This window comes from Bufo gargarizans, chromosome 1 (genome assembly GCF_014858855.1).
Source record: "Bufo gargarizans isolate SCDJY-AF-19 chromosome 1, ASM1485885v1, whole genome shotgun sequence".
NCBI lineage: Eukaryota > Metazoa > Chordata > Amphibia > Anura > Bufonidae > Bufo > Bufo gargarizans.
Window position 1 is genome coordinate 620340757 of NC_058080.1, and position 27077 is coordinate 620367833.

At 47.0% G+C, this 27077-nt stretch overlaps 1 protein-coding gene across 1 annotated transcript; it reads left to right on the plus strand.

The window, feature by feature from the left end:
• Window positions 1-3694: 3694 nt before the first annotated feature.
• STARD4 (StAR related lipid transfer domain containing 4) lies at window positions 3695-25806 on the plus strand. Its single transcript, XM_044291221.1, has 6 exons — window positions 3695-3729; window positions 6798-6903; window positions 17973-18022; window positions 20094-20220; window positions 20759-20873; window positions 23575-25806. The coding sequence occupies exons 2-6, from the start codon at window positions 6802-6804 to the stop codon at window positions 23802-23804; spliced, it is 624 nt and encodes a 207-aa protein (XP_044147156.1). The 5' UTR covers window positions 3695-3729; window positions 6798-6801; the 3' UTR covers window positions 23805-25806.
• Window positions 25807-27077: the final 1271 nt, after the last annotated feature.

Below are 27077 nucleotides of genomic sequence, written 5' to 3' on the forward strand. Positions count from 1 at the left end.
GCTGCCTTCATCTGCTTTGTACTGTATACTACACTGTACATGGTGGGTGTGCAGCTGCCTTCATCTGCTGTGTACTGTATACACTGTACATGATGGGTGTGCAGCTGCCTTCATCTGCTGTGTACGGTATACACTGTACATGATGGGTGTGCAGCTGCCCTCATCTGCTGTGTACGGTATACTACACTGTACATGATGGGTGTGCAACTGCCCATCATCTGCTCTGTACTGCATACTACACTGTACATGATGGGTGTGCAGCTGCCTTCATCTGCTGTGTACTGTATACACTGTACATGATGGGTGTGCAGCTGCCTTCATCTGCTGTGTACTGTATACTGCACTGTACATGGTGGGTGTGCAGCTGCCCTCATCTGCTGTGTACTGTATACTACACTGTACATGATGGGTGTGCAGCTGCCTTCATCTGCTCTGTACTGTATACTACACTGTACATGATGGGTGTGCAGCTGCCTTCATCTGCTTTGTACTGTATACTACACTGTACATGGTGGGTGTGCAGCTGCCCTCATCTGCTGTGTACTGTATACTACACTGTACATGGTGGGTGTGCAGCTGCCCTCATCTGCTGTGTACTGCATACTACACTGTACATGGTGGGTGTGCAGCTGCCTTCATCTGCTTTGTACTGTATACTACACTGTACATGGTGGGTGTGCAGCTGCCCTCATCTGCTGTGTACTGCATACTACACTGTACATGGTGGGTGTGCAGCTGCCTTCATCTGCTTTGTACTGTATACTACACTGTACATGGTGGGTGTGCAGCTGCCTTCATCTGCTGTGTACTGTATACACTGTACATGATGGGTGTGCAGCTGCCCTCATCTGCTGTGTACGGTATACTACACTGTACATGATGGGTGTGCAACTGCCCATCATCTGCTCTGTACTGCATACTACACTGTACATGATGGGTGTGCAGCTGCCTTCATCTGCTGTGTACTGTATACACTGTACATGATGGGTGTGCAGCTGCCCTCATCTGCTGTGTACGTATACTACACTGTACATGATGGGTGTGCAACTGCCCATCATCTGCTCTGTACTGCATACTACACTGTACATGATGGGTGTGCAGCTGCCCTCATCTGCTCTGTACTGTATACTACACTGTACATGATGGGTGTGCAGCTGCCTTCATCTGCTCTGTACTGTATACTACACTGTACATGATGGGTGTGCAGCTGCCTTCATCTGCTCTGTACTGTATACTACACTGTACATGGTGGGTGCGCAGCTGCCCTCATCTGCTTTGCACTGTATATTACACTGTACATGGTGGGTGTGCAGCTACCCTCATCTGCTTTGTACTGTATACTACACCGTACATGGTGGGTGTGCAGCTGCCCAACATTTGCTCTGTACTGTATACTACACTGTACATGATGGGTGTGCAGCTGCCCTCATTTGCTCTGTACTGTATACTACACCGTACATGGTGGGTGTGCAGCTGCCCCCTCATCTGCTTTGTACTGTATACTACACTGTACATGGTTGGTGTGCAGCTGTGCATCATCTGCTCTGTACTGTAAACTACACTGTACATGATGGGTGCGCAGCTGCCTTCATCTGCTCTGTACTGTATACTACACTGTACGTGGTGGGTGTGCAGCTGCGCTCATCTGCTTTGTACTGTATACTACACTGTACATGGTTGGTGTGCAGCTGCGCATCATCTGCTCTGTACTGTAAACTACACTGTACATGATGGGTGCGCAGCTGCCTTCATCTGCTCTGTACTGTATACTACACTGTACATGGTTGGTGTGCAGCTGCGCATCATCTGCTCTGTACTGTATACTGCACTGTACATGATGGGTGTGCAGCTGCCCTCATCTGCTCTGTACTGTATACTGCACTGTACATGGTAGGTGTGCAGCTGCCTTCATCTTCTGTGTACTGTATACTGCACCGTACATGGTGGGTGTTCAGTTGCCCATCATTTGCTGTGTACTGTATACTACACTGTACATGATGGGTGTGCAGCTGTCCTCATCTTCTGTGTACTGTATACTACACTGTACATGGTGGGTGTGCAGCTGCCTTCATTTGCTCTGTACTATATACTACACTGTACATGATGGGTGTGCAGCTGCCTTCATCTGCTCTGTACTGTATACTACACTGTACATGGTGGGTGTGCAGCTGCCCTCATCTGCTTTGTACTGTATACTACACCGTACATGGTGGGTGTGCTGTGTGCAGCTGCCCATCATTTGCTCTGTACTGTATACTACACTGTACATGGTGGGTGTGCAGCTGCCCCCTCATCTGCTTTGTACTGTATACTACACTGTACATGGTTGGTGTGCAGCTGCGCATCATCTGCTCTGTACTGTAAACTACACTGTACATGATGGGTGCGCAGCTGCCTTCATCTGCTCTGTACTGTATACTACACTGTACGTGGTGGGTGTGCAGCTGCGCTCATCTGCTTTGTACTGTATACTACACTGTACATGGTTGGTGTGCAGCTGCGCATCATCTGCTCTGTACTGTATACTGCACTGTACATGATGGGTGTGCAGCTGCCATGTACAGTGCAGTATACAGTACAGAGCAGATGAGGGCAGCTGCACACCCATCATGTACAGTGCAGTATACAGTACAGAGCAGATGATGCGCAGCTGCACACCAACCATGTACAGTGTAGTATACAGTACAGAGCAGATGAAGGCAGCTGCGCACCCATCATGTACAGTGTAGTTTACAGTACAGAGCAGATGATGCGCAGCTGCCTTCATCTGCTCTGTACTGTATACTACACTGTACATGGTTGGTGTGCAGCTGCGCATCATCTGCTCTGTACTGTATACTGCACTGTACATGGTGGGTGTGCAGCTGCCCTCATCTGCTCTGTACTGTATACTGCACTGTACATGGTAGGTGTGCAGCTGCCTTCATTTGCTCTGTACTGTATACTGCACCGTACATGGTGGGTGTTCAGTTGCCCATCATTTGCTGTGTACTGTATACTACACTGTACATGATGGGTGTGCAGCTGTCCTCATCTGCTGTGTACTGTATACACTGTACATGATGGGTGTGCAGCTGCGCATCATCTGCTCTGTACTGTATACACTGTACATGGTGGGTGTGCAGCTGCATTCATCTGCTGTGTACTGTATACTACACCGTACATGGTGGGTGTGCAGCTGCACTCATCTGCTGTGTACTGTATACTGCACTGTACATGATGGGTGTGTAGCTTCCCATTATCTGCTCTGTACTGTATACTACACTGTACATTGTGGGTGTGCAGCTTCCCTCATCTGCTGTGTACTGTATACTACACTGTACATGTTGGGTGTGCAGCTGCCTTCATCTGCTGTGTACTGTATACACTGTACATGATGGGTGTGCAGCTGCCCTCATCTGCTGTGTATTGTATACTGCACCGTACATGTTGGGTGTGCAGCTGCCCTCATCTGCTGTGTATTGTATACTGCACCGTACATGTTGGGTGTGCAGCTGTCGTCTACGCCACTGGATCACAGGACGATGCTTCAATGACACAGCTCCGCCCACTCTCGTTACTTCAATGACTTCATGGGCGGGGCCATGATGCAGGTCTCCTCTGATAGGTTGCAGCACTCAGTCGCGTTACGCCCTATGAATGGCAGTGCGCTGTGATTGGCTAGTAGTGAAACTGCTGATGCCGCGCACACTGTGCCTCTGGCATCCGGAGGGTGAGGAGGCGCAGCGGGTGAGTGTCTGGGGACCGCGCGGATCTTGTGTTTGTTATATTGATTAGTTATTCACAATTCACAGGGAGTATTTCCCGCGGAGGAACACACAGGAGTCTGTATAACTGCCACATCACATGCATTGCTGGCGCTTGTGGTTCTACCAGAGGTTGTAAACGATGTTTCTTCATGGTGTGTAATAGGCTGATGCAGGCATAATGCGGACGTGGATCGTCAGTAGTAGTGTGCGGACAGAACCGGTGCTGGACCCAGATCTGTGTGCAGGACCATGGCACTATGGTGACCGTGTGATAGGAAGCCTGGGGGGCGATACAGGAGCTGTGTGCACACCTGATTACTGTCACTCATCAGATCAAACAGGACAGTGAGGCACATCCCTGCTGGGTCCAGTGCTGCTTGGCACATCCCTGCTGGGTCCAGTGCTGCTTGGCACATCCCTGCTGGGTCCAGTGCTGCTTGGCACATCCCTGCTGGGTCCAGTGCTGCTTGGCACATCACTGCTGGGTCCAGTGCTGCTTGGCACATCCCTGCTGGGTCCAGTGCTGCTTGGCACATCCCTGCTGGGTCCAGTGCTGCTTGGCACATCCCTGCTGGGTCCAGTGCTGCTTGGCACATCCCTGCTGGGTCCAGTGCTGCTTGGCACATCCCTGCTGGGTCCAGTGCTGCTTGGCACATCACTGCTGGGTCCAGTGCTGCTTGGCACATCACTGCTGGGTCCAGTGCTGCTTGGCACATCACTGCTGGGTCCAGTGCTGCTTGGCACATCACTGCTGGGTCCAGTGCTGCTTGGCACATCACTGCTGGGTCTAGTGCTGCTTGGCACATCACTGCTGGGTCCAGTGCTGCTTGGCACATCACTGCTGGGTTCAGTGCTGCTTGGCACATCACTGCTGGATCCAGTGCTGCTTGGCACATCACTGCTGGGTCCAGTGCTGCTTGGCACATCACTGCTGGGTTCAGTGCTGCTTGGCACATCACTGCTGGGTCCAGTGCTGCTTGGCACATCACTGCTGGGTCCAGTGCTGCTTGGCACATCACTGCTGGGTTCAGTGCTGCTTGGCACATCACTGCTGGATCCAGTGCTGCTTGGCACATCACTGCTGGGTCCAGTGCTGCTTTGGGATAAGTCACCACTTTGTCCATGCTGAACGTTTACATGCGGGGACTGATGCGCAGTGAAGACAAGGTGCAGGTAAGTATGCTTCTCCCAAAAGGTCTCTCTGAGTGGTAGAGGGTATTTAAAAATATATACTATGTTGGATAACCCCTTTAAAGGGAGTCGGTCACCTCCATATGGCCATATCCAGTGCTTACATGGCTCTGTAGCACACCTATACAGGATTGTAACTGTACCTTTGTCTTTAGACTTGCACAAGCAGGAAAAAAACAGTTTAATTCATATGCAAATGAGCACTCACAAGTGCCCAGGGGCGGCGTTCAGTGTGTAAGTGCCCAGGCTGCTCTGCCTTCACTTTACTCCTCCCCAGCCTCTTCCTTTGCCCGCCCTCCAAGTCTGGACCTATCGATGAGGCAAGAGACTTGGAGGACCGGGAGGAGTAAAGTGAAAAGAAGGCAGAGCAGCCTGGGCACCTACACAGTGAACGCCGCCCCTGGGCACTTGCGGGTGCTCATTTGCATATGAATTAAACTTCGTTTTTCCTGCTTGTGCAAGTCTAAAGACAAAGACAAAGGTACTGCTATAATCCTGTATAGGTGTGCTACAGAGCCATGTAAGCACTGTATATGGCCATATGGAGGTGACAGACTCCCTTTAAAGGGGTTGTGCACCTTTGGGGCTGGGGTGGTTCAAACCCCACTTCATGGATGACCTGCGAAGGGAAGCCTACTTACTTGCTTCCTGGTGCTGTCTCCACGCTCCTCTCCTGCGCTCCCAGGATGTCAATTACCGTTTTGATGCCACTGCAGCCAATCACCGGCCGCAGCAGTCATATCAGATGTTCATGCATTTGGCTGCAGTGGCGTCAGTCTGGTAGCGTACTTCTTGGGACCGCAGCGGAGCTGCCAAGACTAGGGAGAAGAGGAGTGGGGAAGCAGGTAAGTATGCTTCCCTTCGCATGTCTGCCCAGGAGCAGGGTATGCCAACCTGCCCCTACCAAAGTGCACAACCTCTTTAAGCTTAGATATGAATTGCAGAATATTATGGCCAGACGCGTTCAGGCTTCTTAAGGCCTCTTTCACACGAGCGTGATGGATTGGCTCCGGATGCGTTCAGGGTGCCTTCAGTGAAACCATTTTGCAAGCAAGTTCAGTCAGTTTTGTCTGCGATTGCGTTCATTTTTTTCCACGCAGGTGTAATGCGTTTTGATGCGTTTTTCACACGCGTGATAAAAAAACGAAAGGTTTACAAACAACATTTCTTAGCTACCATCAGTGAAAAAGGCATCGCACCCGCACTTGCTTCCGAATGAAATGCGGTTTTCACTGAAGCCCCATTCACTTCTATGGGGCCTGGGCTGCGTGAAAAAACGCAGAATATAGAACATGCTGTGATTTTTTACGCAACGCAGAAGTGATAAGTGAAAAAAAAAACGCTCCCATTGAAATCAATGGTTCAGGATTCAGTGCGGGTGCAATGCGTTCACGTCACGCATTGTACCCGCACGGAAAACTCACTTGTGTGAAAGGGGCCTTATGGACATAGAGGGTGCAGATTCGTGCACCTCTCATTGAAGGATGGGGCTGATGCAGTCAGTGGATCTGGAGCACAGGATGTGCAGGATTCATATTCTCACCATCAGTATAGTTCCACACATTGTAGAAGTATGTAGATGCTGGGTCTCAGATGACAGCTCTCATCTACTTGTCCAGGATTGCCTCACTCCATACTTTTATACAATGGGATTATTCACAAGGGCACGGGCTGGATGATCAATCTGGTGGTAACCCTGAGGATGGTGTAAATGTAGTCTGTCCTGCATCAGATTTGTCACAGGGGCTCAGGCTGAATGATGAATGTGGTGCAGGGAGAGACACTTTTCTCTGACTCTACTTTTTTCTTACTTTACTACTACATGCCTGCCTAATAATTTGGTTTGTTTTTGCCCAGAAACATGGAGGAGATCGATGTACCGTCTGTGTCAACTAAACTGCAGAACACATTGATCCAGTACCACAGCATTCCAGATGACACATGGAGTGTGGCTAAGAAATCAGTAAGTGTCTTCCAAGTATTTGTCTTTATTCTGTGCTATTTTTTCTCAAAGAAGCACTCATTACATGATGTAAACTGTAGTGCAGGTAATCTTCTCACCTATGACTGTATTTTGTGAGTTATAACCTCCCTTCTGATTCTCAGCTGTGTCATGTGACCAATTCTCTGCTCTCCAACTGACACAGGACAGGAAGTCAGTTACTTCTTTATTCATTCCTATGAGACTGACATAGGAATACATAGAGAACTGGCTTCCTGTTCACACATAAGATTCTGTGTTATTTGGAAAGTCAGATGACCCAGCTGAGGATCAGAAGGGAGGTATAACTCACAAATACAGTCACTGGTAAGAGATTATCTTCACTACAGATGACATCATGTACCTTTCTAACAGGTCAGAGAATAATATTTTTTGTGGGAGTGCTTCTTTAATACTGAGTAGATACACTCATTACTGAGCCATACAAGTCAATAAAAAAATAGTGTGCCTTTCTCCTTGAAGGTTGTGGGTTGTTACCACCTCTACCTGCAGAGAAGTGGTAGTCCATACCTCTAGGGCAGTGATGGCTAACCTCCGGCACTCCAGTTGTGGTCAAACTACGACTCCTAGCATGCTCAATTCATTTCTATGGAGTTCTGAGAACAGCCAAGCAAGTGTGCATCTTGGGAGTTGTAGTTTTACCACAGCTAGAGTGCCGGAGGTTAGCCATCACTGCTCTAGACTATATCCATACTCTGGCTTAGGCTTCATGCACACGGTCGTTGCCCGGCCGTTCCGTGCATTGGGGACCGCAAACAGACCCAGACCTATTCAACTTGAATGGGTCCATGATCCGTCAGCACCGCAAAAAAATAGAACATGTTCTATTGTTGCGGTACGGAGAGGAACTCCATGGAAGCACTCTGTAGGGCTTCCGTGGGGGTCCGTGCCTCCATTCCGCACCTTCCGGATTCTGCATCCGCAATACGGACACAGCTGGTGCATGAGGCCTTAGTATATGTGACGCAGTTCTTTGAAAACTTTCTTTTTCTCAGCGCCGATTCAGTTCCTTGCAATTTGTAATCGTTCCAGATTTGTCGTAATAGACGTCTACACCGACTTGTGAACTTAGGGTAAGGGGCCTAAGTGTGGGATGAGACAGTCGGTCAGCCTCCTCATAGGCAGGTACTCGGATGCTGTCACATAACTCCCTGCTAATGCAAAAAGGTTTCATTTCAGAGAGGACCTCTCCCCTCTCCTGACATGTCTGTTATTCCTCATGACATAACAATTCTGGGGCATCATTTCTTAGAACTCTGCGTTGTGGGGCTCCTCTGTTATTCCTCTGATTGAATGGTATCAGCTTTTCTAGGGACACACCACTAACGGGTAATAGTGGTCAGTTTATTCATAAATTTCTAGGAGGAATAACAGAAATAGAAGACATAAAGTTTTGAAAAACAGTTATATTCCACATGGAATACAAGCGTCTACTAAACCATACTTGTCTGGAGTGGTAAGAGGTCATCTGGACCTCCACTTACTATATGCATGTCTGAGGATAAAGTCCATAATACATGGATTTATTCCCTGGCTACCTGTGTAGGAGGGGGGCAGTATGTTCAATATGAGAACCTGCCCTAGGGGTCCCACCTGTACTGGCCCCCACATACCAGAAAGATTTAATGACAGCGCCATCTTCTGCTCTCCATTATTTTCTGTGATCAATGCAGGACATGAGCAGAGAGCTGGAAGCTCCACAGCCAGGAGCTACGTTCTGGACACTAAGTATGAGCAGTTCATCCCTTCACCACCCTAGGCCACCAGGGGATGTTTCTGTTAAACCCTTCACTGCCCCAGAATACTAAATATTTATCTGTTATATCGTTCACTACCTCTGATCGCCATAGAGATTCTATGTCTTTTACTCATTTATATGGCGCTTACATATTCTGCAGTGCTGTACAGAGATTGTCCTATCATTCACTGTCCACTTTGGGGCTCACAATCTGAATACCAGATGAATCTCTCAGTATGTTTTGGGAGTAAAGAAAAAAACCAGAGTACCTGAAGGAAACCCACAAAACCATGCAACTCCTTGAGGATGCTAAAAAGAAGGTCCAGCTTCCACATCCTAAAATCAAATGTAGATCTTACTGTAACATAAAGGACAGGGTTGTTTTGCTAATGCGTTTGACAACATCAGTCTTAATCATGGCATTCACCCTTCTTTCTACTACATTGTGTTCCCAAAACATCCGTGCACCCAGTGGAAAGGTGAGCTGGTAATACATTTGTCCTTCAGGATGTCATCCATGGTAGGATTCGAATCCAGGACTCCTGCACTGCAAAGCAACAGTGCCGCCATGCTGACCAATAAAAGAAACCCATTCACTAGACTACCATTGAATGGGTTAACTCACAATCAGTCACCCACTGGATAGGTGATACATTTTGGATTGCTGCTATGACCTCTGGCCCACCACCCCTTTCACTTCTGTGGGACTGATGCAGACAGCACCACAAAAGGCCCATAGAGATGAGACCACTTGCCTAGGAATTGCTGGAATCCAAGTGGTCGGACCCCCAGTGATCTCATATCTATCACCTGTCCTGTGAATAGCTGATAAATGCATTTTTTGGGATAACCCCTTTAAGACTTCCTCAACTGCAAGTAGTCATCAGCTCCTAAGCTAAGTTGTCAGTATATCCTAGTGATGTGGGGAGCCTGAAGAATGTTCTTCTCTTCTATCTATAATCTTTGCCAAGTCAGGTTTTTTAATCCCCCCCACCCCCCTACTGAAAATTAGGGCCATCAATGTAATTTCATCTTGTTGAGGTTCTTAGAACTTCTAGGACCCGTTTCCTCTGAAAAAAAAGGAAGGTTTACATGTGGACTCATTTTTCCATGCTGTGGTTTGTTCCATCCTTAGATCCATTCTCCATTGCATTTCTTCCTGACAGTTCTGAAGGAAATAGTTCACTTATTCAGTTATCCTCATCATCGTATGTCCCAGGTAATCTTTGCTCCCATGTTCTTGCTAATCAGAGAGAAGAGATTTACAATCTCAAACATGACCAAGACCTATATCCTAGTAGTCATAAATACAGTCATATATAATGCTGTGAGTGTGCTAGCTCAGGAGTCATGTTCTTTATGAGCATGCTCCTGCCATGCAAGCTCGGGCATCTGAAGGTTTAATTGGTCCAGACTTGGATTAGTTTGACTGAGTCATTAGGTTTGATAACCTTATGGAGTCAGTGTTGTATTTTAGGTGCTAACATTTACATGACACCATCTCTGATTATATATAAGGCTTTTGGTTTTCCTGGTTTGGAGATTTACATTAACCCCTAAGTGACCAGCATGTTTTGGGCATTTTTGACCAAGCGTTTTTTTTTCCTTTTTTCATTGTTGCATTCCAAGAGCTGTAACTTTTTTATTTTTCTGTCTATATAGCTTTATGAGGGGTTGATTTTTGCGGCACAAGTTGTAGATTTTAATGGTGCCATTTTGGGGTATACATAACTTTCTGATAAACTTTTATTAACTCTTTCTGGGAGTTTACTTTATACATTTTACAGCGCTAATTTTTTAGTATAAATAACATAATATCTTTATTCTCTGGTTCAGTACAATTACAGTGATACCAGATACATGTTTTTTTTATATGTTTTACTACTTTTTTTGCAATAAAACACCTTTTTTAAAGAAAGAAAAATGTTTTTGCATTGCTGCTTCCTAGACCCATAACTTTTTTTTTTTTTTCTATGGAGTTGTGTGAGGGCTTGATTTTTGCGGAAGACTTGTATTTCTCATCCGTATCATTGGGGGACACAGTCTTCACCATGGATATAGCTGCTGCCACTAAGACACTAAGCACAAAAGTGTGAGCTTTGTCTCTCCTGAGGATCAGTCTTCAAAACTGTCCTCTATGGTGGACAATCTCATTACAGTGGTTATAGAAACCTTACAGGTTGAGGACCCTGCTCATTGGCCGGCTTGAGTTTTTCATGGCAATACATGGCATATTTCCGCCTTCCTTCCAACCCATTTAAACCACAGTATTAAATCATAACATTAATAAACACACCGACTAAAGAGTGGAGGTAAAAAATTGGCCAAGGCCTGATTTATTAAAATAACCATTAACAATCTTACTGAATCATTTAAAGGGGTTGTCCGGGTTCAGAGCTGAACCCGGACATACCCTTATTTTCACCCCGGCAGCCCTCCTGAGCCTGGCATCGGAGCATCTCATGCTCCGATGCGCTCCCGTGCCCTGCGCTAGATCGCGCAGGGCACAGGCTCTTGTGTTTACAATAACACACTGCCGGGCGGTAACTTCCGCCCAGCAGTGTGTTCGGTGACGTCACCGGCTCTGAGGGGCGGGCTTTAGCTCTGCCCTAGCTGTTTTACTGGCTAGGGCAGAGCCAAATCCCGCCCATCAGTGCCGGTGACGTCACCGGGGTTCCTGTCAGCCCCATAGAGAGCCCCGGTACGTCACCGGAACTCAGAAAATGCCTTTGCCCTGCGCGATTTAGCGCAGGGCAAAGGAGAGCATCGGAGCATGAACTGCTCCGATGCTCATGTCAGGGGGGCTGCCAGGGGGAAAATGGAGGGCTGTCCAGGTTCAGCTCTGAACCTGGACAACCCCTTTAAGAGTCTAGTCATAAACTCAGACTCTATTAACCATAAAACATATCTATCACAGTCCATCCCATCACGGGATGACTATCCTTCCATCACCCTTCCCCAGGCCGTGGCCAAACATAACCATGAAAAAGGGGTGGGCGGGAGGGGCACGAAGGATCCTGCTCCACGGGCAGGTGCAGATCAAAGGCAAGACCAGCCTGCATAGCTCGGATACTTATAGTCCGTTCTCCCCCTCATCCACCAATCAAACCTTGTTACCAGGGCTCAGGTAAACTCACCCAAGACCCTGGGACATCATAGGCTACTTATAATACAAAGAACCAGCACTCCGTAATTTCTTTGCTGCAAAGGAACTTCTTTATTCGTCACCCATTTGTGACGCGCGTTTCGGCACTAATGTGTGCCTTTATCAAATAACAGGTGATGGCGAAACGCGCGTCACAAATGGGTGACGAATAAAAAAGTTCCTTTGCAGCAAGAAATTACGGAGTGCTGGTTCTTTGTATTATAATTACATGGGGATCCGACCTGCTGACCGCGCACCCGGACTCTAAAGGAAGCGCAGTGCCGTCCATTTGTTCTTAATCATAGGCTAGTTGTCTGGACCATGTAAGCACAAATCACCAGGCAAAGTTACATTTCTGCCCAGTGATCCCACAAAGAGTGGGAAACCTTTTCCCTCCAAATTACCAGCATCTAAAAATACCCATCCTGTCACTGGGCATAAAACCATCCCAGCCCAGGGACAAAAGCAGGCATCAGGCAATGCCATTATGGCCATGCGTACCCCTCCATAATGTCCGGGGTACTTTCATTCAGGCGATCCCATCGTTTGCTCAAATGTTTCCCCAACCACCAGGATTTTGATTTCTCTCTTTCCAAGGAGTGGAATTTTCCTGACAGACGTTTTGCTTTGCCAAAACGCTTAGACGTGCTTTATCCTTTTCCGGAGGATTTGACTAAGAAGTGGTCGTCCTCACCTATTGTGGACCCTCCAGTAACCCTCTTGGATAAACATACCTCTTTGCCTATGGCAGATGGGGCCTCCTTCTCTGATCACAAGGATAAAACATTGGAAGCTTTCGGAAAATCATCCTTTGAAGCAGTGGGCACAGCACTGCGCCCGGTTTTTACATGGGTGAGCAAAGCTATGGGTGAGTGGGCAAACAAATTACGCCAGGGTCTCTCCTCAGGGGATCCCTCTGAGGAACTTTCCGATATTGCCCTGCAGCTCTCCCATGCCAGTTCGTATATTTGTGAAGCCTCTTGGATGCGGCCAGACTAATGGCCCTCTCGTCAGCCCTTTTAGTGGCTATTCGCCGTACCCTATGGCTCTCCTGCTGGGCGGCAGATAATGCTTCAAACCGGGCCTTGACGGCCCTCCCCTTTACCAGCAGCAGACTTTTTGGCAAACGCCTAAAATGAGATCATTTTTGATGCTACAGGTGGTAAGAGCATTCATTTACCACAAAGCAGGGTGCGTTTCAACAAGTCAAAACAGCGTAGGTCTCTTTTTCTCCCCTTTTTGAGTTTTTCTAGCCCCAAGTCTACCCCGGATCAGAAGCGCAAGCCTTCCTTCAAACTTCCCAGCAAACATGGCTCCAAATCCTATACCCCCAAGACCTCCTCTGCATGACGTGCGGCTTTCAGCACCCTCTGATCGGGTGGGCGGCCGTCTTCATCTGTTTCGTCATGTCTGGCTGGCTCACGTCTCGGATGCCTGGGTGAGAGAGGTCATGTCAGAGGGTTACAAACTGGAATTCAGGTTCCCCCTCCTCCCTGTTTTTTTTCGCTTGTCTTCCCCGACCTCTCCCTCTGCCGCAAATTTCTTTTTTCAGGCTATCCACACTCTTCTGCAGCAGGGAGTGATCAGCCTGGTTCCTGCACAAGACCGTTTTTGCGGGTTCTACTACAATCTCTTTGTGGTCCCCAAGAAGGAGGGTACGTTCTGTCCCATTCTGGACCTCAAAGCCCTCAACCACTTCCTTCGGCTCCGCCGCTTCTGGATGGAGTACCTGAGATCGGTCAATGCGTCCATGGAACCGGGGGAGTACCTGTCCTCAATAGACATCAAGGACACTTATCTCCATGTCTCCATTTGCGTCAGTCACCAAAAATTTCTCCAGCTCGCAGTGGGTCCTTTTCATTACCAGTTTGTGGCCCTCCCGTTCGGCCTGGCCACAGCTTCCAGAGTCTTTACGAAGATTCTGGCGGCGGTCATGACCCTGCTCCATGCCAGAGGTATAGTGGCGATTCCATACTTGGACGATATTCTGATAAAGGGTCTGTCATTCCGGGCAACGGCGGACAGCCTGGGCATCGTTCTGGACACCCTGGAATGCTTCGGATGGATACTGAACTGGCCAAAGTCATGCCTTTATCCATCTCAGCGACTAACCTTTCTGGGCATGTTACTCGACACCTTTCAGGCCAAGGTACTCTTGCCCCGGAGAAGCTATCCACTCTCCGTCTTCAGATTCTCCCCTTGTTGTGGTCTCGTCCTCTTCCCATTCGTCACTGCATGTGGGTTCTGGGTCACATGGTCTCTGCCTTTCGAAGCAGTACCCTATGCTTAGTTCCATACTAGGACTCTTCAGCGAGCCATTCTAACCAATTGGGACCGATCCCCAGCCTCCCTGGATCAGCTCATACGTCTCCCTGCCCCCTCCCGCCGAGCCCTCAGGTGGTGGTTGGTGTCCCCGATGCTGACGTCGGGCCACTCTTTCCTCCCCCTCCGCTGGACGGTGTTGACAACGGATGCAAGCCTCCGGGGCTGGGGGGGGGGGGAGTTCTGAAAAATCTATCCGGTCAAGGCGTGTGGTCACGCGAGGAGTGCTCACTCCCTATCAACATTCTGGAATTAGGGAGATTTGTCTCTCTTTGCTTCATTGGACTGACCACCTCTGGGGATGTCCGGTTTGGGTTCAGTCTGGCAACTCCACGGCCGTGGTGTACCTCAATAATCAGGGCAGCACCGCCATGGCGGAGACAGCACTGATTCTCAGCTGGGCGGAGAGCCATGTTTTAGCACTGTTGGCAGTGCACATCCCCGGCGTTGACAACTGGATCGCCGACTTCGACTCAGTCGGGAGCGTCTCGATCCCGGCGAATAGGCTCTTCATCCGCAGGTCTTTCTAGCCATCTGCGAGCGTTGGGTTCGGCCAGACGTGGATCTCATGGCCTTTCAACCACAAGGTCGAGAACTTCGCTGTGCGGTCCAAGGATCCCTTGGCTCTGGCATACGGTGCTCTCGTGATTCCGTGGAGTTTTGGCTCTTTCCATCCTATTTCAGCTGAACTTTGCTTCGCTTTCGGCGGTTTGGACCTCTCTGTAGGGGGTTGTGCACCCCGCACCACTTTACCGCCCTCCGTTGGATCCTTGGGACCTTAGTCTGGTGCTCAACGCTCTTCAGTCTTCCCCATTTGAGCCTTTGCAGCAGGTGTTCTGTCCGTGCTTCCTGTCCTACAAGGTGGCGTTTTTGGTGGCAATCACTTCCATCCGTAGGGTGTCGGAGCTCGTGGCTCTTTCCTGTCGGTCGCCCTTCCTGATCCTCCTTCTAGACAAAGTTGTCCTTCGCCCTGTTCAGTCCTTCCTTCCGAAGGTCGTGTTGGCATTCCATCTCAATGAAGAGCTCATTCTGCCTTATTTTTGTCCGGCTCTTCTCATCCTTGTGAGCAGTCGCTCCACACTTTGGATTTGGTACGAGCCGTTCGCATCTATCTATCTCAAACGTCATCTTTCCAACAAACGGATTCGCTGTTCGTCATTTCAAAAGGGCTGAGACGAGGATTTACTTCGTCCAAAACTTCCATTTCCCGATGGAATCGTTTGGCCATTGTGTAAGCATACCACATCAGTGAACGGGCTCCACCCTTCTGGGTTACTGCTCATTTTACTCGAGCAGTTGGGGCCTCTTGGGCAGTGCATCATGGGGCTTTGGCCCTTCAGGTATGCAAGGCTGTTACCTGGTCATCTTTGCACGCCTTTTCAAATTTTTACAGAGTGCACACCTTTGTGTTTCTGACACTTCTCTGGGGCTTAGAGTTTTGCAGACGGCGGTTCTCTGATTGGCCGGAAGGTTTTCTTAATTTGTGACCCACATTTGGAAGCCTGTGTCCCCAATGATACGGATGAGAAAACTAGATTTTTGTATTTACCATAAAATCTGTTTCTCTTCCGTTCATTGGGGGATACAGCTCTCACCCATTTTCTCTATTTACCTTCCCTTTTTGTGGCCTGCATGGTTCTGGGTTTGTACAATGTTTGGTTTTCCATTTTTTTTTTTTCTTGCTTCTCCTACTGCTTTTGCACAAACTGTTTTAGCTTGGTCCCTGTAGGAAGGGTATAGCTGAAGGGAGGAGCTCACACTTTTGTGCTTAGTGTCTGCCTTCTAGTGGCAGCAGCTATACCTATGGTGAAGCCTGTGTCCCCCAATGAACGGAAGAGAAACAGATTTTACGGTAAGTACAAAAATCTAGTTTTTTCATTGGTATCATTTTGGAGTAAATGATGCTTTTTGATCGCTTGTTATTACGTTTTTTCAGTGGCAACTAAGAATAAATTAGCAATTCTGTCTATTTTCAATGGAAAAAAGCTTAATTTTTTTTACCCACAAGAGGACTATAACAGACAGCTTTTTGATTGTTTCTAAAATGCAATGCACTATCCCTATAGTGCATTGCATTTTAATGTCAGTGCTATTCTGACACTGACCAGCAGGCTGCGCCAGAGAGGCACATCCTGCTGGAAACTAATCAAGGCAGGCTTAGGGCCTTCATAGACCCGAACTAGCCTTCACACATTTCAGCACCCCACGATTGCATTTGCGGGGTGCCGATGGGAGACAGAGGGAGTCCGCTCCCTCTGTCAGCACTTTACATGCCGGGGGCACCATTGCCCACGGCTTGTAAAGTGTGAAACAGCCTGGATCTCTCAAAATGTCTACTCACTGCTGACTGTGGCTTAAAAGAAACCTGTCGTCAGAAAATGACCTGTTTCTTTAAATCAAGTTTTTATGGTTAATACTAGGCTTGAGTGAATTGATCTTCGGATCATAGATCCAAAGTCGTTCCATTCAAATACTTTGAATTTAATGCTGTATCCATACAGCATTAAAATATATTGGCTCTGTGGGGCCAAAGTTCTTCTCGGCTGAAGTCGCGCAAGACTTTGTTTAATTCCTACTGTATTTATATCTGCTTATTGAAAAACAATTTAAAATAGAAATCTTAACTGGGCTTTGGTATCGAGGTACGTAGGCCATAGATAGCAGATATGAATACAGTCTCGCGCGACTTTGGGCGAAGCGAACTTTGGCTCCATGGAGCCAATTCATTTTAATCCCGAAGGATACAGCATTGAAATCGAAGTATTTGAACGAAGCGACTTTAAATCTATGATCCAAAGGTTGATTCGCTCAAGCCTAGTTATAACACCTTGTTTTGGAATGTTTAATGATTTTATTTTATTTTTTTATTCCTTGTCACTCTCTTAATAAAAATCCTAAAAATCTTGCAAAGACCACTGTGCCTCATGATAGGCTCATACTTGCTCTCCTGTAGAGAGTACTTTTAAACAGTCATCTCATTATCATTGCAGGCAGTTTTACAATTAAAAAAGGAATACTTATGTGTTGATAATACAAAATCCAATATTCATAAAAGGTGATAACCGCAGCTTATCTACTCCCCCTCACTGCACAATGACATATGCACAAGTCATTTGCCTAGAAAAGCTGTAGAAGCCATGGAAGCTGCTGTCCAGCATTTCTCTAAATGTTGTCAGCAGCGCAGGCAAGATGTTTGCCACCATTATGTACAGAAATGGAATAACAAAAATCTAAAGAAAAAAAAGCCACATTAGAAATAATATGTATCGGTATCTGGGTTTAATTAGTAAGTATGAGTTTAGGTGATGCATCCACTTTAATGATCTCTATGTGATAAGGTAGTAGCAGAAGTTCATGGAATAAATACTGGTTAAAGGTCTACTATTATGTCCTATTATCATACAATTTCCCTCCGAGTAATCGGACTTAGAACAGAGTTCACCAGTGGAGATGTGAATTACCTCAATTACCATACAATTCTCATCACTTTCTTATCATCATTTATGAAAATGAAATGAATATGATTTCGGGTGTAACGTTCTGCATGGAAAGCAGAGCTAGACAGATCCCATGGCTCAGGTAGTCAGTGCACCTAGACCTGTACTACTGGTGTCTGAAATTTGGGTTCTTATGTCAGCGCCTGCACATGTTTGCAAATGTATTCATGTTGAAGAAAAGAGAAACCGGTGCAGAAAGTTTACATTACTGTGCTTATCTATTACTGTGTAGTCTTTGTGTACTTTAGATGATAACGGCGTGATCCATTAGATTGTATTCTGCTATCTGGTAACTATCAGCATTGACCTTGACTTCTCTGCTTTCCAGAGTGACGTAACAGTCTGGCGAAAACCTTCTGAAGAATTTGGCGGATGCCTGTAAGTGTCTGTCTATATCTTGTACCAGAAAAGTATGTGTAAAGACAGCACCAATGTCCCACTTTATAGACGTGATGCACGAAAGGTCTATTTCTTATACTCCTCTATTTCATGAGTGGTGAGGTCTTCCTGCAGCAGGAATTTATGGCCTATCGACTCAATATGATAAGAGTCTCATTAAAGGGGGTTTCCGCGATTCTGATATTGATGAGCTGTCCTGAGGATAGGGCATCGATATCAGATCGGCAGGAATCCGACCTCTGGACCCTGCTGACCAGCTGTTTGAGGAGGCCACGACGTCGCAGCTTACCAAGAACATCGCCGTCCATTGGTTAGCAGCCATGCTTGGTATTGCTTGAATGGGACTAAGCTGCGCCTGGGCAATGTGACCCATGAACGTGGCGTCACATGGCATAGAAAGAGGCCACAGCTCTGCGCTGATCTGCAGGGGTTCCTGGAGCTGGACCCCCACCGATGTGATATCTGGGGGTAGGTTATCAATCTCAGAAAACCCCTGGAAGTGCACTGTGATCCCCACTGCTCGGGTGCCTGGTCCCTTTGAGAGGGACCAGGCACCATTGGCTGGCATATCAGTTTACATAAAATATAGAAAAGCATCATTTTATTCTGATCATATCACATAATGAGTAACGGCAACAGTTCAATGGATATATGGATATCCTCCCCCAGCATAATAAGACAGCACGTATCCCAATCAATTCAAGTGATATTTCGGTCCAGATGTGATGCAGCAGTCCACCGGTGGACTCATTGGACTGGTGGGATGCAGCAGTCCACTGATAGGAGATATGGTGGGACTGGTCACCACTGTACTGAAGGGAAACTCTCAGTATATATCCCATAGTAAATGGAGAGTGAGTGAACATGCATGGCCACTAGTCCAACAGAAATGGGGACCAGACATCCCTCATTTTATAAATTATTTCCTATCAATGTACCATAGAAGTCTGGGGAACACTGCACTGCTCATGAAATGCCCTAGGGCCTTATTCACACGAACATAATTTATGTACTTGTGATGTCTTGTGTACACCGACCCATAGAAGTAAGTGCTGCTACTCACACTTCAGTTTTCTGCATGGACCGAAGGTATACATGGAGAAATTTAGGGCATGGTCTACTCAGATCCATGTCTCAAGGAAAACGGACCTTGAGACAATTGTATCTGGCGGTCATCGTTTGTGCTTGGCTCTGTTTTCGGCCTCATGCACACAGGCATTGTTTTGGTCCGCATCCGAGCTGCAGTTTTTTGCAGCTCGGATGCGGACCCATTCACTTCAATAGGGCCGCAAAAGATGCGGACAGCACTCTGTGTGCTGTCTGAATCCGTTGCTCCGTTCCGTGGCCCCTGCAAAAAAAAATATAACCTGTCCTATTCTTGTCCGTTTTGCGGACAAGAACAGGCAGTTATATTAATGGCTGTCCGGACCGTTTGCTGCGATATTATCTCTGTCCTGAATAGTCAAAAAGACTGAACTGAAGACATCCTGATGCATCCTGAACGGATTACTCTCCATTCAGAATGCATGGGGATAAAACGAATCAGTTCTTTTCCGGTATTGAGCCCCTAGGACCGAACTCAATGCCGGAAAATAATAACGCTAGTGTGAGAGTACCCTTAAATATGAAACTAAGTTTGTCATGCTAGAATATTGGGGGGCGGCTACTGTGGAAGTCAGTGATGAGCAGCAGGACACAGCTTTAATGGCGCTCTCCAGGACTTTTTCTCACTCCTGGCATCCCCACCGATCAGCTGTTCTGCAGTAGCTCAGATGATTGGTTGGAGGGGGAGCCTGGAGTCAAAATCCCAATTGATCTGATGTTGATGACCTACCCTGTGGATAGGTCGTCAGTATAAAAATCCTGCAGAACCCCTTTCATTTTGCCAAGCTGTTTACCTGCTCAGCTCAGTGTCAGCCTGGCTGTAGTAGGACAGTCTGGCACTTCACATGGGCCATTTGTTGGCCCGGAGTCTGAATCCGTCATTGCTAGTTACTCATTATCAGTTTTATGTACCTGGTCAAATTTCAATAGATTTTTTTTATTACAGGTACAAAGTGGAGGGAGTTGTGGCAGATGTGACAAACAGAGTTGTTGACTATATCCGGCCGGGACCTTACAGGCTTCAGTGGGACAGCTTGATGACCACAATGGATATCATTAAGGATTTCCAACAGGTACACGGCCTGTGATAGTGCTTCACTGGAGTCAGTAGTAGCTGCTATTCCTGGCCCATCGACTCCATTCCTTGTAGACAGCTGTAAGGCCCAATGTTACCTCTGCAGCGTTTCCTTACAATATGCAATGTATTTCAGGGCTTTAAAGGGGTGTTCTCATCTCCCCTCTTCATTCCCAATGGCATTTTCTAATAAAACGTAAATATGTTTCACCCCTACATAGTATTTTCTCTCACCCATGGGTCTGTAAATTCTCCTAGGTCCCCGACTTCTCTTTTCTGTGCAGTGTGATTACCGATCCAGCAGGTGGCACTATGACATTACCGCTCCACTTGCTTCTGCATGTATTGGAATACAAATCGTGAAATTGTGGCAAATGTGCAGCCAAACCTGCGTCCAACATGGATGTAGCCAAACAGTGTAAATACATTTGCCTCAGGGATTTCATTGAGAACCCAAACCCATAGAAGATCATATCATGTCTCCTTGTTAATAAAACCTGCTAATGAATGTTTCTCTTGATCTGTTTGCACAATAGGGTTGCTGTGTGATGTCCTACACAACCGCTGGACAACTTTTGAACATCATTTCCCCAAGAGAATTTATAGATTTCTCCTACACCACAAAATATGAAGACGGTCTTTTAACTTGCGGTATAATTTCAGTTTTTCATATTCTTGATTCTCATTTTTGCTTGTTATCACTATTTCTATATTTATTTTTCACATTTTTATATATATTTATTTTGGATGTCCTTTTCATCTATATATTAATACATTATTACTATACTAGACTTTAAGCCTGTTACAATAACGGGGAGCTAGAACAGTAGTGCATAAACATTAGTAGGGACAGTCTATATTAAATGACAAGGGAACTTGACCACATTGTGTTTCTTTGCTGGCACTGACTGGTGGCTGAGACTGTTGGCACTGACTGGTGGCTGAGACTGCTGGCACTGACTGGTGGCTGAGACTGCTGGCACTAACTGATGGCTGTGGCTGAGACTGCTGACTGTGGCTTGTAGCTGAGACTGCTGACACGGAGTGCTGGCTGAGACTGTTGGCACTGACTGATGGCTGTGGCTGAGACTGCTGACTGTGGCTTGTAGCTGAGACTGCTGACACGGAGTGCTGGCTGAGACTGCTGGCACTAACTGATGGCTGTGGCTGAGACTGCTGACTGTGGCTTGTAGCTGAGACTGCTGACACAGAGTGCTGGCTGAAGCTGAGAATGCTGACACTGATTGGTGGCTGAGACTGCTGGTACTGTGACTGATGCTGTGGCTAGTGGCACTGACTGGTGGCTTAGACTGGTGGCTGTGGCTGGTAGCCAAGACTGGTGGCTATGGCTGAGATGGCTAGCACTGACTGGTGGTGCTGAGACTGGTGGCTAATACTGCTGGCAGCAGCTGCTGTGTGTGTCTGACAGTACATGGACTGTGCGCCTCTGTGATGCACGTAATGGTGGCGCTCCGACGTGGAGAGCACACCATAGGAGGCGGTGATTGGCCGGCGCGCAGCTGTGGGCGGTGCGGGCGGCATGTGGAGCGGCTGGATGCGCACTTCACTTATCGGCACACACACCGACACGCAACCCTGAGCACGCACACAGGTCTTTTATTAGTATAGATGATCAGTGCAGGTTCCCCTATATGAGCAGCAGACATGTCAGTGGTCACAGCTCCTATGGATTGTATAGAATAGATTATTCTATATGATCAGTGTAGATTATTATATATAGATTATTATGAAGTGTAGATTATAATATGTGATCAGTGCAGATTCCTCTATGTGATGTCAGCAGTCACAGCGCCTATAGATTATTGTATATATTATTATATAGTGTCGATTATTATGAGGTGTAGACTATTCTATATGATCAGTGCAGGTTCTTCAGTGGTCACAGCTCCTATAGATTATTATATAGAGCGGAGCCACAGCTGGCGGCAGGGCAGTGACAGGGCTGAGGGCAGTGGAGTCGTGTAGGGACACTGGGGGAGTGGGCTCCATGAGGAGGGAGGACAGAGAGGAGGGGTCTCCGGGCTCCACACCCCGGTGTGGGCGAACTGAAATGGCGGCTCTCCGACCTGCTTGCATGTGCGCGGCTGTGGGCGGTGCAGGCGCCGTATCCTGATTGGTGGGGGATCTGGTGCTGGCGAACTGAAATGGCGGCTCTCCGACCTGCTTGCATGTGCGCGGCTGTGGGCGGTGCAGGCGCCGTATCCGTTTGGTGGGGGATCTGGTGCTGGCGAACTGAAATGGCCCTCCGTCCTACTTGCCGTTGCGATGCTGTGGGCGGTGCGTCTGCATTCTGTAACACTGGGCACACACACACGGACACGATGCCCTCATTTTCTCTACCACACATGGACGGGGTTTTGTAACATTGCTGTCTGAATGTGGTCTTAGAATTTGTATGTTTTCTCCATTACTGAATTTCCAGTACAAATGAAATCCGGCTATAATATGGGCACATTTTAGCATCTGTTGCGCGGTCACTCGACCCATACCCCCATAAATAGTTTGAAACAAACTTGACCATGGAACCGTATGTTGATCTGAGTTACTTTCAGTAAAACCAGTGGGGACACAAAGTATGAAAACTTAGGGTAGGTTCACAAGTCTGTTAGGTAAATCTGGTGGTCTGTTTCACCAAGGGAACAGACTACCGGAGTTACCATATCCAGAATAGCCATTCACTATAATGGAATCTGACCGGTTTCCAGCATAAATGGCGGTTTCAGCTGCTCAGATACCACTGCATGCAGCGTTATTAGTCCAGTCGAAAGCCAACATTTATGCCCGAAACCTACTGGATCCCTGTTAGAATCTGGTATAGTGAATGGGGAATCTGGTGGTGTGTTGAGGCGTCTGGCTATGTTGGACAAGGTAACTCCGGTAGTCTATTCCTCTGCCAGGACAGACTACCAGATTTACCTAAAGGAGTTGTGAACCTATTCTGACTTTTTGTGCTGTATGCCTTCTGTAAAGTAGCATGGTCTACTATACTAATCAAATAAAATAGCGACATATACCAGTTGTAGCTTGAGTAACATACTGTATAACACGTAGTACTGTATATGCTTTTTTTTACAGTAGGAGCTTCTATGCAATCTGTGCCTCTATCATTATACAGTGGGATACGTCACAACCTCATTTTGGAGGTTTACCTTGGGAGATCCCTCCGGCATTGGCTCCTAATGTGATATGAACAGAGCCTCACATGAGCATTGAAATGACAACAATGCTATGCATAGAATAAAGACCCGCATGGATTCTGTGCAATAACCCCGCCGAGTTCCTGATGCAGGCGTTTGCTGTGCAGTAACATGTCTCTTTTCTTCCACCACAGGTGTTAGCATCGAATATGAAGCCGTGAGGCCACACTGCGTCCGTGGCTTTAATCACCCCTGCGGCTGGTTCTGCGTACCCCTCCAGAACAATCCTGAGCACAGCTTCCTGACTGGCTACATTCAGACCGACCTGAGAGGAATGCTTCCTCAGAGCACTGTGGACTTTGCCATGGCTGGCTCCCTGGTGAACTTCTACAGCGACCTGCGGAAGGCCTTGAAGAAGTCATAGACTTAAAGCAGAATCCTATGTGCTGCATTATTAAAGGGTAACCTACAGTGAGTTCCTTAGACTAGATGCTTGAAAATGATTGTACTGTAATCGCATATTAATCCTCCAGAAGGGCAGAATATTTTTAAATGAAGACGGCAATGACATATATTTTATGAAATTTATTCTATTTGACTGAAGCTGTATTTTGTATAATTTTGCTGTCACATTGGCCCATACTGCTGTACATATACCCAGCTAAATGTCATGATGTATTGGTGCTGTTTTTCAAAGTTTCAATTAGAAAATAAGAGATCAAATGGTAGATACATGGTACAGTATTATATATTTTTACAGAAAATATCTGCAGGTTTATACAACATTGGGGGCAATCGCTGTTTGTCTACTCTCTGGGGAAAAAGAGAGGATGCAACAATTAAGAAACTCACAGAAGTAAGGCTGGGTTCACATCTGTGCCGCAGACTCCATTGCAGATTCTGTCTGTTTCTGTGGGGTGTCATTGGTTTCCATCATATAACAGATTTGGCACGGAAGTTTTTGTTCTCCGTTTTTCTGTTCTAAGAAAGGAACAGAAAAGGGGAAACCACGAAGCAGAAGTAAATGTAGTCCTTCTCTGCTCTTTAACCTGCAGGCACATTTCCCAAAATGTTATTTCCTTTTAAGTATGCTACACCTCCTAATGTTGGTCCTTACATTTCTATAACAAGCATTTCACATTCATTTCTAGTGATATTTAAAGAGGGTTTCCAGAACACAGCGGGTCCTTCAAATCCACCTTAATTACACATAAATCGCTTGTAGGAGAAAGTTAATAATATAGTTACCATTCAAACGTTTTGGGAACCCAGTCAAGTGAAGCTCCTCTTCGGAAAATCCAGCTTCTGTGGACATCACCTCCTTCACCAGGTTTCCAGCCTGGGCTATGGACGTCACTTCCACAATGGACAAGGCCAGAACTATTTCTGTCCCCGGCACATGTGTAGAGGAGGTAGATTCAGGAGTTTGCACATGCACCAGGTTCAGGAATAGCTCTGGCCTCCTCCACAGCAGAAAGTACTTTCTGTCCATAGCTCAGACTGAAAACGTGACTTCATACATGAAAACTGGAATTTAAGAAGAGGCATGTGACTTAACCAGGTTCCCAGGGGGCCGAGTGATTCAACTTTAGAATGGTAAGTATAATACAAACTTTCTTCTACAGGCGAGTTCTGTGTAATAAGGGTGGGTTTGCTGGACCAGATGGGTCCTGGAAAACCTCTTTAATTGGGCTTGATACTTTCTTGTTTTTAAGTTATTTTTTATTATTTATAATACTTAAAGGGGTTATCCAGGAATTTGATATTGATAGCCTGTCCTTAGGATAGGTCATAAATATCTGATCAGCAGGGGTCCGACACCCATCACCCCTGCTGATCAGCTGTTTGAAGAGAAGGCTGCGCTGCCTTCCCTTCATTGTTTACCTGCTGACCATTGACCCCCTTTATCAGCTGCACTCACCGGAGCTCTGGTGAGCACTGTGGACTCCTCACAGCTTACCTTACATTGGATAGCAGCTGTGCTTGGTAGTTCAGCTCAGCCCCATTCAAGTGTACCTAGGCCATGTGACCAATGTATGGTGACATCACTGGTCTAGGAAGAGGCTTAAGCTCTCACGGAGAACTGCAGCCTCTTTGAACAGATGATGCATGGGAGTTCTGGGAGGTGGACCCCCACTGATCTGACATTTAAGACCTATCCTGAGAATAGGCTATCAGTATCAAATTCCTGGATAACCCATTCAGTTATTTATAATCTATAAACAGAGATCTCAGAGAAATCTTAAGATATTTTATTGGTAATATTTTATAACTTATTTTAAATGTTCTGTAGATAAAGGCTCCAGGTTTGATTAGTCATAATTCTGTCTGTACAGTTTTCGGTTCTTACTCTTGAGTAGTCTATGAATACTTTCCTCCTGTAACCTGGAAAAAATAAAAAGCAGGATTGTTGCTGCTTACTGATTTTTATAGCTTTATTTTTTTCTGGTAATGATGATGGAATTATTTTTGTAGAGGAGAATACGGATATGACATCCAATGCATGCCACAATTTTGTTTTCTGTCAGATTCCATACAAAGCCTTTATATGCCTCAGTATGAAACTGGAGGGATAAAGCGGTCCAGTACAAAATGCGGCTATAATTGTCACAATGGGAAGTGGGGGAAAAAAAACACTGTACAATGTCAAATATAATGAGGAAACAGCTAGGCCAGGATGCCGGAATCAGGGAGCAGGTCATCTCCTAAAGCATCCCTAATCCTCACCGTATGAGCGAACCTGGATGATAAGACGGCTCATACCAGATTACCTTTGGCCCTGAGTCGCCCTGATAATCCCTTACATGGGAGCAGGGGAGAGACGACCTGTTCTTCCCAGACACGGATGAACAGGAGTCTCAAATTGCTTAGCAGCAGGAAAGGGGAAAGACCATATGCAGCAAGAGGATCGGCAGGTAAGAACAACAAGACAACTCACTTACCTGCCGAAGCCTCCACAACTAGAACCCGTGCCTCAGTACAGGAGCCCGAACACACAGCAGGTCACAGTACAAACAACCAACACAGGAATCCAGCATACCAACTCTGCCAGAGCCCCCCACGCTCACACAGTGCATGGCAGCCCCAAGCAGCGCTGCATACAGGCTTATGGTTCACCCCTCCGGGAAACCAGCCCCCTTTCGGAGGTACAACACACACAGGGAAAACGTCTTGCACACATGCAGGGACAAACACCAACAACAGCCCAGACATGTAACAACAAACAAGACATACAACAAACCCTAAACATAAACCCACACCAAACATACAACAAGTGAGGTAGGGTGCATAGAGGATAAGGGAGACAACGATGTCCTACAAGGTGGCCCTCAAGGACTTGGCAGATAGAACACCCTGGACTGGAGCAGAGCTCCAGCACCAACAACAGCTGAAGTACAACTGACTCCAGCCAGGAAGCCACAGGAGATAAAACCCAAGTGACCACACCCAGTCAGGGAGTTAACCCTTACAGCACCAGATAGGGGGAGGCTACAACTTAAAGGGGAAGTGCGCACACACAAGCCAACACTCAACACGTTGCCACCAACAACAGCATGCATGGCAACCATGTCACGGCGCACACAGCCAAAGCTGAGACACTGCCACAACAGCAACACATTGCCACTGGCAACCGCAAGCATGGCACCAGTGTCACAGCGCACACAGCAAAGGCCGTAACAATAATGCAGTCATATGC